At 39.3% G+C, this 15,895-nt stretch overlaps 1 protein-coding gene across 2 annotated transcripts in view; it reads right to left on the reverse strand.

The window, feature by feature from the left end:
- LOC128738935 (protein krueppel) overlaps positions 1-14,804 on the reverse strand; it is a 44,471-nt gene extending 29,667 nt beyond the window's left edge. Inside the window, exons 1-4 of one of the 2 annotated variants that reach the window (XM_053834430.1) lie at positions 14,058-14,804; positions 2,665-2,812; positions 2,447-2,599; positions 1,611-2,380 (exon numbers count right to left, since the gene is read on the reverse strand). In XM_053834430.1, coding sequence (XP_053690405.1) covers positions 1,611-2,380; positions 2,447-2,599; positions 2,665-2,812 — 1,071 coding nt within the window. In that variant the 5' untranslated portion in view covers positions 14,058-14,804. Of the gene's footprint in view, positions 1-1,610; positions 2,381-2,446; positions 2,600-2,664; positions 2,813-2,891; positions 2,989-14,057 lie in introns of those variants that run through there. The other variant, XM_053834429.1, reaches the window with a different exon arrangement.
- Between the last annotated feature and the right edge of the window lie 1,091 nt (positions 14,805-15,895).

Genomic DNA, 15,895 nt, shown 5'->3' on the forward strand with positions numbered 1-15,895 from the left:
GTAATTAAAATCTATTAAATATTTATTTGATTAGAATCTATGAAGTCAAAAAAATGTAAAAAAATTGTTACAATAAAGGTGCTTGATGAATAGTAGTAATAGTAGTAGATTGCTTTACATTTTCAGGATTAGATAATTTATTTAATATAGACAACAATCTATCAACAATTTTACAAAAAAAAAATTAATTGCGGTGAATGAAAAACTAGCCGGTGGTGAAATTGCATAACGCACTCGACCGGATATTGGCGGTTGTAGGTTCAAGTCCTATCAGTACAGCCTATTATTTTTGACAGTTTTTAGTTCATTTTTCCCAGTTCATTCGGTGTTTTTGTCTCACAAAAATGTATTTACACAGTCAATAGAAAAGTACAAAATTGAAAAAAAACCGTTGAAACTTAGTGCTCCGATTTTGTTGAAAACTTGCATACTAATTCTCTTCCCCGCCATACACAATTTTGAACCGGAAGTTTGTTATTTGGCACTTGGGTGCCTCCTTCTGGGTTAAAGTAGTTTCAAAAATCATCATTGTAAAAATCTTTTTATCACCAAATCGGCTACCCACAATAAAAGTTTGTTGCCGGGCGTTGGTCCGATGCAAGCAAAATATTCCTTTGTGTCGGACGACGTTCGATCGACTTCATCCACGCACATGTAGTTGTTGTTTTTTTAGTATTAAATGATTCGATAGCACAGATGCTTTTCATTAATGGGGTGACTGCCAGTCAATTGACTGTTTTCCAGTCATTTGCTACTCCAAACGGCAAAAGAAACTTCATCGAAACGAAAATATAAAAATAGATCAGAACGCATTCGTTCTGCTGTACAATTAGAAGTATGACTGAACGAAATGTGACGGTACTGTGCTTAGCGTTGGAACTCCAGCACAAAACAGACGTTATAAAATTGAATGAGGAGTGGGACTGACTGCTGAAGAAAAAAAGGATCGACAAAAGCCCTGCTCGTAAACTCCGAAATTCGCACAAAAAAAACGCGTAAAATCCGAAAATCGCGTAGAAAATAAACCGCAAAAAACGACTTCAGTGTAAATACGACATTTTAAATAAGATTGTTTTACTATATTTACATATTAAATTTCAAAACAAACATGTAAATTACAAAATTCGCGTAGAAAAACCTCGTAAATACCAAACCTACGCGTAACAATGAAGACTCAGAGAGCACATCCGTGCAAATAAACCGCGTAAAAAGTGACTTCAGTTTAAATTCGATATTGTAAATATGATCTTTTTGCTATATTCGAAATTTTCTTTAACCCAGGCTCACGACTTTTGGAGGTTTGTTATCAGTGAAAATCATTGTGATGTTCCACAAGGTAGCGTTATACGTTCGGTCTCATTTATTTTATGCAGTATTAATTTTTTAATATCACGGCCGCGTACTATACGAACATTTTTGATAGAAGTAAACTTTTTTTGGTCCATATTGGCTCCTGTAATTTTGACAAGAGACGAACTAACCTTTCAAATGAAACATCTTATTGTGAAATCCGCTCAGCAAAAATGCAATTCAGTGTCAACAGAATCATTGGCCAAACGAATATATGTGATAAACAGTGAATAAATGATACAGCAAGCATCAGCACTCACCTGATACAACCGAGCCGGCTTTTTCTCCTCGCTTCCGCCCATCCCGTGGTGGCCGGATTCCCGCTTGAACACATAGCCCTCACTGTGCCCCGTCGAATCCGGTCTGGTGATTTCGTTTTTAATTCGGAACTCGACACCCCCACTACTGTCACTGAATGCACTAACAACATTGTTGTTCTTCACACCGTCCCTGTTGTTGTTATTATTACTGTTGTTGTTAAGATTGTTGCCACTGTTGAAGCTTTTCTGGCTACTGCTATTGTTGTTGTTGTTATTATTATTCACCACAAACACATCCGTACGATTCTGTCGAAGGATTTCCAAATTCTTCTGCTGCTGCTGCAGATGAGTAAAATAGCCTTTGCTAATCTTACTGTAGTTAAAATAGTTTCTATCATTTTTCCCGCTGACGGCGCCACCGTTCAGCAGCAGGTTGTTGTATTCGGTCAGGATCCGAGCCTTATGGCTCTCCAGCAGCTGATGATGCTGATGGTGATGCTGCTGATGCTGCCGGTGCTGTTCCATGCTTTCGTCGATCTGCAACTCGCCACCGCTGGACGAACCACCGTCGTTATCGTTCTCGATGTCGATGTTGCTTTGGGTGTCGTCGGTGGTTTCCTTTTCGCACATGCTAGCCGGAGACCAGATGTGGATCGAGTGCGCCAGCGAAGCGGCTGCGGCTGCTGCGGCCGCTGCAGCTGCCGCCGAGGAACGGGAATTCGGTGTCGATGAGGATGGCTTCATCGATAGGTTGAGCGGCATGTCTTCGTCTGTGAGAAATTAAGAATGATGGATAGTTAGTCATTGATTAGGATTTTGGGTGGAATTTTACTTACCAATAGTTTCTTCCTTTTCTGGAGTCAGCGTGTAGTCCCGGGAGTTGGCTAGATTCGGTGAGACTGGTGTGATTGGTTGCTGAGGCAACAGGAACTGAGGCCACAGGAAGGCAGCACCCGAATAGAACAACGGGTTGTACAGTAGGGGAAGATCTGTTCGGAGCAAATTTCAAGTGATTTCTGCATTTTAACTAGAACACAGTCGAATTTGGACTTACCTCTAGCGCTCCATTTCTGTCCCAGCACGGAGCTGAAGGCGGATGCCCGCTGGATCAGATTCGTTGAAGACGCACTCAACTCCAGGGGATTTGCCGATCCTTGGCTCACCAAGGCGGGTGGTGAAGGAGGTGGCGACAAATGTGCCATCTACAAGAAGAAGAGTCAAAACGAAAAGTAATCAATCGAATGGCTTCACTTTCCTAATGAAACAGACTCGTTGGCCTACAATGAACGGAACCAAGTGTGTTGAAATCAACATTCAAATCAATCTAATCTATTATTTATGGAACAGATCGGTCGTTTAACGTCAGCAAACCTGTGGAACTTCACTGCCTGAACGGCGGCGGAATGAGAATATCAAACAAGCCCTCAGCTCTCGGATGTGAGTGCTCTCGTTTCAGGCCGACTGTGCAAATTATGAATAATTTATCGTGAAAAATGAAACAGAAAATGTAGAAAATCATCGTCACCGATAGCCTGACGGTTTGCCGAGCCAGCAGACAAATACTCCGCGCTAGTCATGTGTGTGTGTGTGTGTGGCATATGAAAATGCCTTTTTGTTGCGAAGAACTTGCTAATTACTGTTTTCATCATGCAAACTAAACAAACCGCAGCCACGGGTTGATAGTTGCTGTCACAGGATGTCGGACTATTGGCTACAATTATGATGTCAGTTGCCCACCATCGGTTCCAGATTTCTAGTGAAACCGTTCGTCGTTGAGTGGAATCACATCCTTGTAATTAGAGAATAATCATTTATTCATAGCTTAAACTTGCGTCGTATGATGAGTGCAATGTCATACTGTGGTTTCTTACAGGAGCATTTTTAATCATAGTTTTACAACTTTCAGCCAACAAAAATCAATACAGATTTAAATCAGACCTTCAAAGGTAGGACTTGTTTGGTTGCCGGTCAAGCAACCACGTGTTTGCTTTGGTTCGAGTCGCTAAGCGAAATCCAATTACTTACTAGCCCTTATCCTTCACTATGGGGGTGAAATTGATTTTCAAGAAGCTGTCTAACTGGCAAAGGCTTTGATTATATAAGTTTTTCTTGATTGCCTTGTCTATTTTTTGTTCATATTATTTGTATAAGCAGCTCACAAATTGTTAGCAACTTGATGTTAATCTTTCGGAAGGTACAAAGGCTTTAATATAAATAAATTCCAATCTGACAAATCCATAAAGTCCTATGAATCAGTTCATTCCCGCACTGCTGACCCTCGCATTCCAAGGCACTGCTCCCCCTCTCCCGCCAAAAGTTGTAATGCAAGTAATGTAGCGTGCCGAGCCACTTTAGCAAAAACACACGTCCAAACAAAGAAGTGTTGAACAACCAACAACCCACGTCTACGGACTCTCGACTGAGGTAGTTACGTTCTACTACTCAGACAGACACTCAGTCGCACGACATGACACGACAACCCACACGGCGAAGGTAAACACAACATTCTCGTCATAATTGATAACCATTAACAAATTAGACGATAATATCTGGAACGTGTGCCTGACACTGCCGGAACCTATGTCCTATGTGAGTGCCCGTCTTCGTTGGTGCTTGCTGGGAAAACTTGCTTCCCCCTGCTAGGCCAGAGGGTCCTGTGCGTTCATGCGATGTGTGATTCGTCAACCGTGGAAAGTCCTTCCAATGGTACGAATAAATATGTTTCCGTTTCCCCATCTGTGTTCATATGTTGGGATGGCAGTTTAGCTGGTGAGGATCACATACCACATGACTGCGACGATTCTATTTGTTGGCCCGTTGAATTTCGGTTGATTGAATTTGAATGTTAACTGGTTTATCTTGATATGATTGTGTTGGAATTGCTTTCAGTACAATAAAAAATGATTAATTATACTCAGTTTACACAACTCCAAAATAGTAAATACTAAACACTAAATAATAAAAATATATTGTGCAGACTAATCTTCTAATAAATATAATAATTCAAGCCCAAATTACAGTACTTCAAAGTTGACGGACAATTTTTATAAAAATGACGTTTGAGGGGTTTCTCACACGATTCATCCATATACCACACTCGACATACTTAGCACGTACCCCACCTTCTCTGATAAATTTAATGTAAACCGAAATCCTCGCGATGAGTCCATGTCGTGTTTTATAAAAATTTCAATTTGTATGCCATGTCGCATTTGAAGCCCAATTGCAAGAAAATTTTAAGTTCAATTTAAAATCCAATTTCAAATTCATTTACATGTCTTGTTTCATGCCCAATTTAAAGTCCCGTTTTGACTACAATGTTAAATTCAATTTTAAGTCCTATTTCAACTTCAATTTTAGGTTCTAAACTAACTTCTAACTTCTAAAGTGAAAGTTTTGCTCCAAATTCACGAATATGGGTTTAACAATGAAAACTATATTTTATATTGGATTTTAATGTAGACTTTAAATTGGAGTCGACATCTGACACGAAGTTGGACCAGATTAGTGCAAATTTGGGTCCAACTTATGTGCAATTTTATGTCAATTCTTGTCACCCTACAGACTAGTGACTATTTGCTCCACACGATTTGCGCAGTGACCTCAGAGAGCATCGTTTTTGTAGTGCTCTGTCAAAAAAGAGAGATAACAAAAAAATTAAGGCTCATTACATACAGAGCAAACCGGTAAAACGTTGCAAAAGAAAAAAATGCTCTTTACTTATTATCGAAGAAGGTATCCTTTGAGAGAGCAAATGCAAAATCCCGCTGAGCACTTTCCAGTATAACGCTGAAAAATCAGATCTGGTGTGGATTTTTTGTGAAAACTATGGAAGAATATTTTTGCAAATGCACATGAACAAATTCGTATTGGTAGGTTCTTTCATAGTTAAAGCAATTTTATAAATAATATAACAAAGCTAAGTAGCTTTATAGTGGCAAGTTAAGCAATCGATGTAAACCCTGTGTTTGCTTTGATTCAGACATCTACCCAAATCAATTTTATGAACAGCTTTATAAGGTACGAGGTGGGGTCAGCCCCGGTGTAGTGGTTAGCGTTCTCTCTCTTGCCTCTCACGCCGGGGACCCGGGTTCAAATCTCAACCCCGCAGAAGTCACGAGTGACGCAAGCTGTTAAAGTGACAATAATCTAATAAACAAAGTACGAGATATAGAAAAAAATCCATTGAATTCTGCTCCCTATCAAAAAAAAAAACAACTTAAGTATTGACCAAAATTTGAATGCTCGTCATTGAAACCTGTTCTACATTACTCCAAAACCTGATAAAAATGTGGCCCAAAACATGGTTCATATCGTGGTCCAAATCTGTCCCAAAATCTGAAACAAAATTTGATAAAAGTTGTGGTCCACGATATAGCCCATGTCCGAAATATGGTTCAGGTTCAGAATCTGGTTCAAAACTTGGTTCAAATCCAATAACTTACTGGTTTAAATTCTGTTCAAAAATGTGGCCCAAAATTGATTGAGTTTATAATCTGGCCCAGTTTGAGAATGTGGTTCGAAATTTGATCCAAAACCTGATAAAAATGTGCTTCAGAATCCGGTCTAGGCTCAAATCTGAACTTGGTCCAGTATGTGGTTTAAAATCTGGTCCCACATCTGATCCAAAATCTGATAGAAAATGTGGTCCAAGGTGGTTCAAAATCTGGCCCAGTATCTGATGGAGGCACAACATCTGGTTCAGGTTCAGAATCTAATTAAAAATATTGTCCAAAATCTGGTCCAGAATCTAGGTCAAATCTGTTCCGAAACTTGTTACAATATACAAAAGACAAAAATACGTGGTCCGCAATTTGGTCAAGGTCCAAAATATAATCCAGGTCCACAATCTAGTTTAAGACCTGATCCAAAATCTGGTTGGTGGTTTAAAATCTGGTGAAAAATGGTTTATATGGCTCTGGTTTGTATTGTGGTCCAGTCCCAGAATCTGGACCTAAACTTGATGCCAAATCTGGTCCCAAAACCTGATAAAATATGTGGTCCAGAATCGGGACAAGGTCCACAATCTGGTCCAGGTCTAGACACTGGACCAATATTTGATAAAAAATGTGGTCCAAAATATTATCCGAAATCTAGTCCAAATCTGATAAAAATGTGGTCCAAAATCTGATCTAGAATCTGTTGCAGCTCCAATATCTTGTTCAGGTCCAGAATCTGATCAAAAATCTGATCAAAACTGCTAAATGTGCGAAATGTGATCCAAAATCTTATTTTCCAAATCTAATGCAGATCCAAGAGTCCAAACCCGGTCTTGAATCTGGGTCCAAAAGCTTATCTAAAGTCTGATTAAAAATGGCAAAAATCTGATTAAAAATGTGGTTCAAAATTTGCTTCAAAATTTGGTCCAGAATCTAGTCCAAATCTGTTCTAAAATCTAAAACAAAAGATGATAAAAAAATGCGGTTCGCAATCTAGTCCAGGTCTAAGATCAGGGTCAAAACCTGATCCAAAATCTGGTTGGTGGTTTAAAAACTGATCAAAAAACTGTGGCCCGAAATCTGGTCCAGAATCTAGTCCAAATCTGTTCCAAAATTTGTTACAAAATTTGGAATAAAATCTGATAAAAAATGTGGTCCTGAATTTAGTGCAGGTTCATTGGCTGGTTGGTGGTTTAAAATCTTATCAAAAATAATAAACGTGGAAGAAAGAAACGAAATCGGGTCTTTGCCAAGACACAATTTCAGTGAAATTCACAGTCCCTGTTTCGGCACCTTTAGAACCACTATGCACGCCGTGCCCAATGCTAATTGAGAAGATTTCCGACCCGTAGAAATCCTCGACTGGATGGGGAAGCTAACACGATGTGACTGCCATATGACACGTAACCAACCGACCAACGCTAAACACAGAACAATGCGAATGGCCTTTATAAAACATATAATATATTTTTTGTATGGACATTATTACTGCAACAACTATGTTGATCTATTGTCATATCGTCCATCCAGGTGTATTTTCCTGTATTCCACACTTTGTTTTTTTTACAGTATTTCTATGAATTAAGCGAACTGCTTATTGTTACGCTGGATTATTACACATTATTACACTGGATATTTGTTTCATGTAAATGTTGAATATCTGTTTGTTAACTATTAAGATATATTTGTTAAGATTGTTATAGGTATTCTGGATATTTGAATGTCTTGAGAGTTTGATTTTTTCGTAGTTATGCTAGTGTAAACCATTAGAAATTTGCTAAAGGAATTTGTATACTAAAACCAGTCCGTTTTATTTTGGACTCCTGGTTTCTTTTTATAATAATTACCATCATATAAATAAATCGTCTACCTCAAACCTCCGTAAGGGTAAGAGGTAGGCCCATCCTCGTCATCATCATTATCCGTGTTTGAATGTCATAGCTTTCACCCTTTTCCTACTCCATGTTTTTACTACTTTTCAACCAGTCTTGCTCTCTAGAGCCAGGAAGTGCGGAGACTAGACATGCCCATAAACAAGAGGCTTCTGAACGCATCCCAAGCCAATACAATACTAATAGCTTCCGAATAATGGCTCCATCGTCGGTAAAGCAGAATGCAGCACAGAGGGAAGATGTATATGTGATTTTTTATTACTACTTTGCACCATCAATCTCATTCCTAGTGCCAGGCAGCGGAACAAGTGATAAATGGACAAGAGGCTACATTACGCACCAGGAGCCAACACTATTCTTATAAAGTTGCCCTGGCACAAGGTGTCATTGTCGGTAAATGCAGAGTCTTATACGAAGGAAGGTTGTGGGCTATGCTTAACCATTCGCTTTGACGGCCCTGACGGACTTTCGAGAACTGTGATATTTTATAGATATTCGGCAGGAACCTCTGTTTGATTTCCTAATATCCTAGGTTAGCTCCCCAGGTAGACAAACCGGTAACGCCGTGATCACCCATATTGAATCATGTCAACCAAACTACGTGCGATAGTAATCAATTTGTAGCTGGCCGTTAGTTACATAAAGCAGAAATCAACTCCTAGAAACACCGTTGTGTCTTTGAAGAACAATATTAACAAAATAGGCACCATGTTACTTCCTTGTGGAACTACGAAAGCTAAATACGTACCACCTTACCAACATACAATAGTACGCATCAGTAAACTGTAAATGAAACAGCCCAACACAAATCAACACATTGAGAGGTATGACAGCGGTATAAGCTCTAATAGCTGTTACCTTTACGGAAAATTCTTCAGTTTTTGGTAAGCATGAGCAATCGGTGATTTGTTTTGAAAGGATTGTTGTTAAATTGTTATTAAAATCTTGTAATGAGTAATTAATACACTACTGTTTTGTATAAATATTCATGCAAAAAATAATAAATAATGTTCACTTAATTTAGGGAAAATACATTTAGAAATCAAGATAACACTCAAAGCAAGCTCCAAGCAATATAGGTACAAAAGTAGAATGCTATAATCATGCTCAACCCTGCTACCAAATAAACTACTAACGCTACTACAAATGCTGCTACCAAAATCGGGCTAAAAGGAGAAGGCGAAATAAGAGGATTAATTAAATCTAAAAGGGGAAAACACTAAGCTACCGGGGAAAAGATTGCAAAAAGATCTCTTGGAATTCAACAGCAGGCCAGTTAACATCGCTCAAAGAGCTAAAAGTTTAAAATAGTTTGAAAGCTTTCGATAATTGTTTCTACGGATATTTGAATCGATTTGAAAAGCCGAATCAGGTACGCCTAATTATTTAAAATAGTCAGCAATCCATTTCTCCAAATCCCGGTAGCCAATAGCTAATTTCACCCTTCATTTTCCTCACATGGTCTATAGGACCCGTTATTATAACCCTAAACCCGATTGGGTAGATTCCAAGAAACATCGTCACGTGGATCAAACCCGGATACAAACGCCTGTTCCGGTGTTCAACCGCAAATATTCCCGAAGGGGAGATCCGTCGGTACGAAGATCAACCGCAATTGAGACGTAACAGCAAGGACAGCGGAATTGAAGATACAGCGGAGCAGCAGCAGTAGTAGGATTCGTAGCAGAAAAGCCGGCCAGCAATATACCATACTAACCAAGCACTTGTAGGTGAGACAAAATAAGGTAGGTTATAAGGAAGGTCTACTCTTCCTGAATTATTAGTTTAGAGTAATATCCGTAATCTGGATCAGCCATCCCTTGCGAAAAGCCGACCGACCCTGAGAACAGGAAGGCTACTCACGGCCGCGCTAGCCATTCGAAAGGAGGCAGATGAAGCACACCATCAGGATCGCCAATGGTGTCTGACCAGCGATCGAGGGTTTTGTTCTAGTTGGTCCTCTACCGACTAGTAATACAGCTTAGATTTAGACGAAAGGCTAGTGATACCTTAACAGTTTCCGAAGTTCTGTGAACCCCCGGCGGATTTTTTTAAGTTTTTCATTTAGACTCAAATAGAATTATATGAATAAATAACTAATTTGTTAGTTAAATGAATATCTAAATCTATATCAAAGTTTTGTTTTTCGGCTTTGCAGTCAAATTGCTGATAAAAACGAACGTTTTTCTTCTACTTCCGACGTTTCGATTTGTATTAAATCTTTCTCAAGACGTTTCTTAAAACAAATCGAAACGTCGGAAGTAGAAGAAAAACGTTCGTTTTTATCAGCAATTTGACTGCAAAGCCGAAAAACAAAACTTTGTAAAGATACTCAGTCGAAAGCTACAATAAGAGTTACATCTATATCTAATAAATGAATATCTACATTTAACGAAGAGTAGTTTATTTAGAATTGACGAAATTTTTAAAGCTTGCGAAGCACGGCTTTTATACAACACCGTTGGAGCAACGGTAGCCATCTTAACAGAGTTATTTTCAATCGTCAGTATTAGCACTGAGAACATTCAAGCATTTCGTTATCGCAAAATTAATAAGTCTACTTGACACGAGTGTGTGGTCATACCTAAATTCGCTTTATAAAATAGACAAATAAAAAAAAACAAAGCACAGGGTTATAAACGTCTTTCACATTTGGCCCTTCTTCATCGACAGACTTCGCAACCGGTTACGAGGCTAGTGGCAACGATCCTACTGACTCTAGCACTACCCAGCCGAGATTCGAACATGCGACGATTGGCTTGTAAGACCTGTACCTTGAGGTTAACTTGGTGGTTAATAGACAAATAAATAAATCAAAAAGCTACGAAAAAGTACAGTTATTACAAGGCAGCTGTGGTGACCAATGTACGACCAATTTTAGTCATAAACAAGTTGCTGCAACTAGAAATACCAAGTTTGTGCTACTTGGTTTGCTTAATCTATGAGACCAAGTAGCAATTTTAGTTTTATTACGTTCCTCTAATGGTTTTCATGACCAATTTCATAAAACCGCTAATAAAACTTTGAGCTCCACCTTCTGATGACCGCTATAAAACTATAAAGCTTTGTTTGACAAAGCTATAAAGCTTGAAGCTTGTTACGGAAAAAGCTAAATCACCCAACCAGCTTTATTAACTTGAAAATATTTAGCCGTGAGCAGAAAAGGTAAGGTTTTTTCCGTCAGATCGTCCTGATCGATCTAATTTACAGCGACCATAATAAAATGTCCTTCAGGATATATAATAAATTTTCAGCAGTTTCCGGCGCTGTGCAACATATGCGCATTAAATTTTATCGTGAATATTGGAATAATAAGTGGGTAAAGTTAACGCGCCATCAAAATTTTAAAAATCAATTGTTTAAACAAAATAAACATATACGATTAGTCAATCCTATTTTCTATCAAAATCATTCTAGTTGCATTCTGACATGCAAATCGATTAATAATAACATCCTTTCTGCAACTTACAGTTTGCTTTAATGAATTGTTGTTTGACGAGCCAAAAAAAAACCTAGAAAACGGCAATATAGCCTCGCATAAAAAAAAATAATTTCGGTGTTGAACTCTAATATTCTTCATAAAAGCAGTAATAAATCTGTAACGATATTACCACATTTATAGCACCATAAAACTATCAGTTTTCTTGCGTTTTGACAAGCAACCGCAATAAGATCAATTTGGTTGGTGCACCATATTGTATTGTTGCTACTTCCCACTTATAGCAAGTTTATAAGAGATGTGTCGCAGCCAACCAGTTTTATCGTGGTAATATAAGCAATCACAATGAATTTACTTTACCAGCAGTTTTATTGCAGTTTTATAGCCAGTTAAAAGTAGTTTTTGACTTGTATCTTCTTGGTATTGTGCAACACCATGATTAATACCGGCATAAAACCTTTATAAAACTTAAATAAAACTGAGCAATTGGTCACAAATACCATCATAAGAGTGCAATAAAACTCAAATTATTGGTGAGGCTGGTTAGATATCTGATATAAATGAATCATATAATTATTTGTACACTACCAAACAATCTAAAACATGTTAAAAATTTGAAATAAAGACTAGTAAAACTCCGTAGTTTTTGATTGTAATTAGTCATTTTGCCGTTTTGTTTCACGTAGAAATGATGAATATTAATCGTACCCTTTGCTCCAAAAATCATTGTAATTTGTGTCTAATCTTTGCATATCATGCTATAACAGTATGAATATAAAAAGAAAAGGAAAGCTTTAAATACTTTTGCCGATTTTCTCCAACTTAAAATATTTCGAACATTCATAGCTTACAAACAGATGATGAAATTTTCACTCAAAACTATCAGTAAGTGTTTTCTGTAGTTCTGCAAGAATTTTTCATCCGAAGTAATCAGTTTTACACATTGCCTATTTTAAATGACTTTGCAGGAAAACTTTATTTTTGATGTTACATGGCAAAAGTCTCTGTTCTGATATCACTACCTTGGGCTAGAAGTAAAAAATGAATAACACAGAACAAGTTTTCGTTTTGGTAACATATCAAGGAGTAATTGCAATTTCCGGTCTAACCTTCCCCCGAAATCAACCCCAGCCAGCCCCCCCTATGCGATTATCAATTCCTGTTTTTCACAAAATCCTTGGTATGCAATTGCAAACCAAAACCGCTTTTGGTCACTTATTTTTCCAGCTTTAGAGTTGGAAATTGATGTTCATTATATCTCGTAATGATGGAATGTGTTACAATTATTAACAAATGGGTTTGTTCTAAAACAGAGTAAATAGGAAAATCATCATTTTGAAAAAAAAATTATGATGCAGGAGATTGGGTTCTTTGACTTTTGTTCAGAATATTATTACACAGTTTTTCATATTATATTTTCACCGAATAGCTGAAAAATTTTGTGTTCATTATAGAAGTTTCATTCTACGATACGAAAAAATACGAAAAAATGTAAATGCAGAAAATATCAACGGATGGTGATATTTGTTGTATAACACTGGTATGGAACATTTTCTTGATTTTTTGATTTGTTAGATGAATTATCGAAAGAAAAAATTGTGATTTTCGTTTATGAGCAGTTGGAAAACATGAATTAAAACCCCATCAAATTTCTTTGTATCAATCGTCCCAAATTTCCATCTTCCCGATCATATCCGCAACAAGCCGGCAGAATCAGGATAACGATCGCCCGAAAACGGTAATTAATCTCTCACCCGTCAGCGTTCGTTTAATCCTTAATCCCATTCAATATTGCCTTCAGCATGTCACGGCATCCCGTGACAGGACAGTTCAACACAGTCGCTTATCAACGCACCGAATCTACAACAATCTCGGTCTGCAAAAATTTCTCATACCCTGCCAGACCGGTCGTCTGCTAGTGTACAGACAGCAATTCATTCGCCTTATCGCCAACAGAACGCCTCACCATCGCCATCCTCGCCATCTCGACAGCTTTCCAATGTCCTGGTGGCTAAGTAATCTCCACACTCACGAATTAATCACTTCCACCACGCGACACTTTGGAGCTCTCCCGGGTCGGACGTAAACAGTCGGGCTCGCAGGAAGCACGAAGTGCGACGGATCGGGTTTCGTCTGACAATCACACAACAACTACCCGCTCCAGCCGAACCCGCCACTACTGGTCACCGAAACTGCGAGTGCAGCTTGATCGATCGATGCAATCTTGAAAGCAAGTCAGGGAAAAAAATCCGAACCCGATTGCCGGCAGTTAAAATTCACCAAACCGAGGCAAAAGAAAGCAATCAAAAGCGACCACGAAGGAAAGAAAAAAAAAACTACAACAGATCCAGCAGACGCCAGGCCTCGAGTTGCATCTTTTTTTCTTCAACCTACCCTGATCAAACTCTCCGGTCGGCTGTTTGCAGCCAGACCAGGTATTTTTTATGCTAAACAGGGCAGGTGTTTTCGGCGGTTTCTTCAACCCTCACCCTCGCGCTCCGCACCGATTGCAGGTGACTGCACAACCTCGATCGATTCCAACCAACCAACCGAACCGAACCATCGAGGAGGAAGCAATTTTCGTCCCATCATAACTATACGGTCCCAATCCACTATATATGAATGGTGATGATGATCTTTCAAACCGCCCGCAGATGACTCCCTAATTAATCCTCACCTTGAACTCGGCGGCGACGTCTCGGACCGGCCGGTGAAAAGGATCCCTCAGCTTTGCGTCAGCGATCGCAGGAAGTCAACTCGGCAAAACGGCTGCGGGTGTCCTTTCCGGTGCACAAAAGTCGAATGCTTTTTTTTCTTCAATTTCCTGTCTGTCAGCACACTCTAATTCTCTACCACGATAATCCTTTTCTAATCGGACGTTTTCTCCGTATCACCTTCCTAGACCCACGAAAACACTCTTAGTTCGCCGTACATTCGTATTCCTCTTCAAGCCCGCTTATAAATTGGAACTTTTACTGAATCCTTTTTTACGCGACTCACAAATTTCATCTCCAAATCGAAAAGCACCACTTACACCTGTTGGTCAACAATTCGGTCGGAATTTCTCCGAATTTCAAACCGGACGATTTTTTCTTTCTGTTTATTCTGAAAAACTTTGCCACACGGAGAATGAACCCGTGATTGCTTCTTCTGATCAGAACTGAACAACTGAACACTTTCGAGACTCGAGACTCGGTACCACCACCAGAATAAAGAAGGCGCACAGGTAAAAAAGCGTCCGCTCGTTTGGGTGCTTCGCACCTGACTGATCCCGACCGTGGCGCAGATCGCTACCAGCAAGGGTCACCCGGCAGTGGGTTGCGCAGGATTTTCGAACACAAGAGATAAACATACTCGACGAAAGAGAGCCTACAACGACGGGCCGCGACCACACCGTTTATGCTGTTCAGCTCGCTACACGGCACGGCTGGGTATTGTGTCGTAAAGCGAACGTAGAAGGACGATTTCTTTTGCGCTGCTGCAGTATGCTGGATGGGAGGAAAGAGAGTACCGCGGAAAAAAAGAAAACCGAATACATAAGCCGAGCCCGGCGAGTTTCGAATGGGGGAGAACGCGAGAGCGGAGCCTGCCGTGTGTGTGGGTCGCACACGTTTATGCGAGGCAGCTGGCCTGGCGAGCTTTTCAGGTGAGAGAGGGCCGGCGAGTTCATTCCGTTCGTGTGCCACAACAAGCACATAAGTTGTGTGCATGTCAACATGATGGGTAATTTTATTTTATTTATTTTTTTTTTCAGAGGGTGGCATGTGGTGGCAGTTATTTCTTTTCCATTAGACTATGATTTCTCTAACTACAAAATGAACGCATACACTATGATAGGTTATTGTGTTGTTTTGTTGGGAGCGTTTTAACAATGAGTAGCTTGAAGAAAAATCGAATATTTACCAGAAAATCTGTTTTAAACAACTGCGCATACATACTAAATTAATGAATAAAATTACTTAATTTTAAGTGGTAGTCATATTTATGACGACAACGCCCAACGCCAAAATAACTTTGCTCATCAAGGCACCGAGCGGCACTGATTTTACGAGCGAAGCAGCTTCATTCGTTTGGGTTTTCGGAATGAAGTCCAGTCCGTCTTCGGATTAACCCGCGGTAGAGGGCAATATGTACCTCAAAACAAAAAAAACAGCTTGACTCGTTCATAACGAGATAATAATAATTCCTAAACGCTGGCTTTATTACACCACAAAAAGCTGCACACCCTATAGTTAATAAAGTTATTACCCCGAAAAGTAATAACAGTTATTTGCCAGTCCATGGAAAAACCATGCCACTGACGGACTGTCCTCTGCCGATGACCAATGTCGCTCAGGATTTTATTTATTTTTATATTTGTCTTTATTCGCTTTAATACTCGATGCTTTCGTAAAGCCAGATGTGGATGAGCATGGCGCCAGCCAAAGCCGTGAACTTTGATATCGAAATAATTACTTCTAATTGTTACACTGCATCCATGTTGCAGCATGTTAGATTGGCTTCCAGCATTAGACG

This window comes from Sabethes cyaneus, chromosome 2, assembly GCF_943734655.1.
Source record: "Sabethes cyaneus chromosome 2, idSabCyanKW18_F2, whole genome shotgun sequence".
Classification (NCBI taxonomy): domain Eukaryota; kingdom Metazoa; phylum Arthropoda; class Insecta; order Diptera; family Culicidae; genus Sabethes; species Sabethes cyaneus.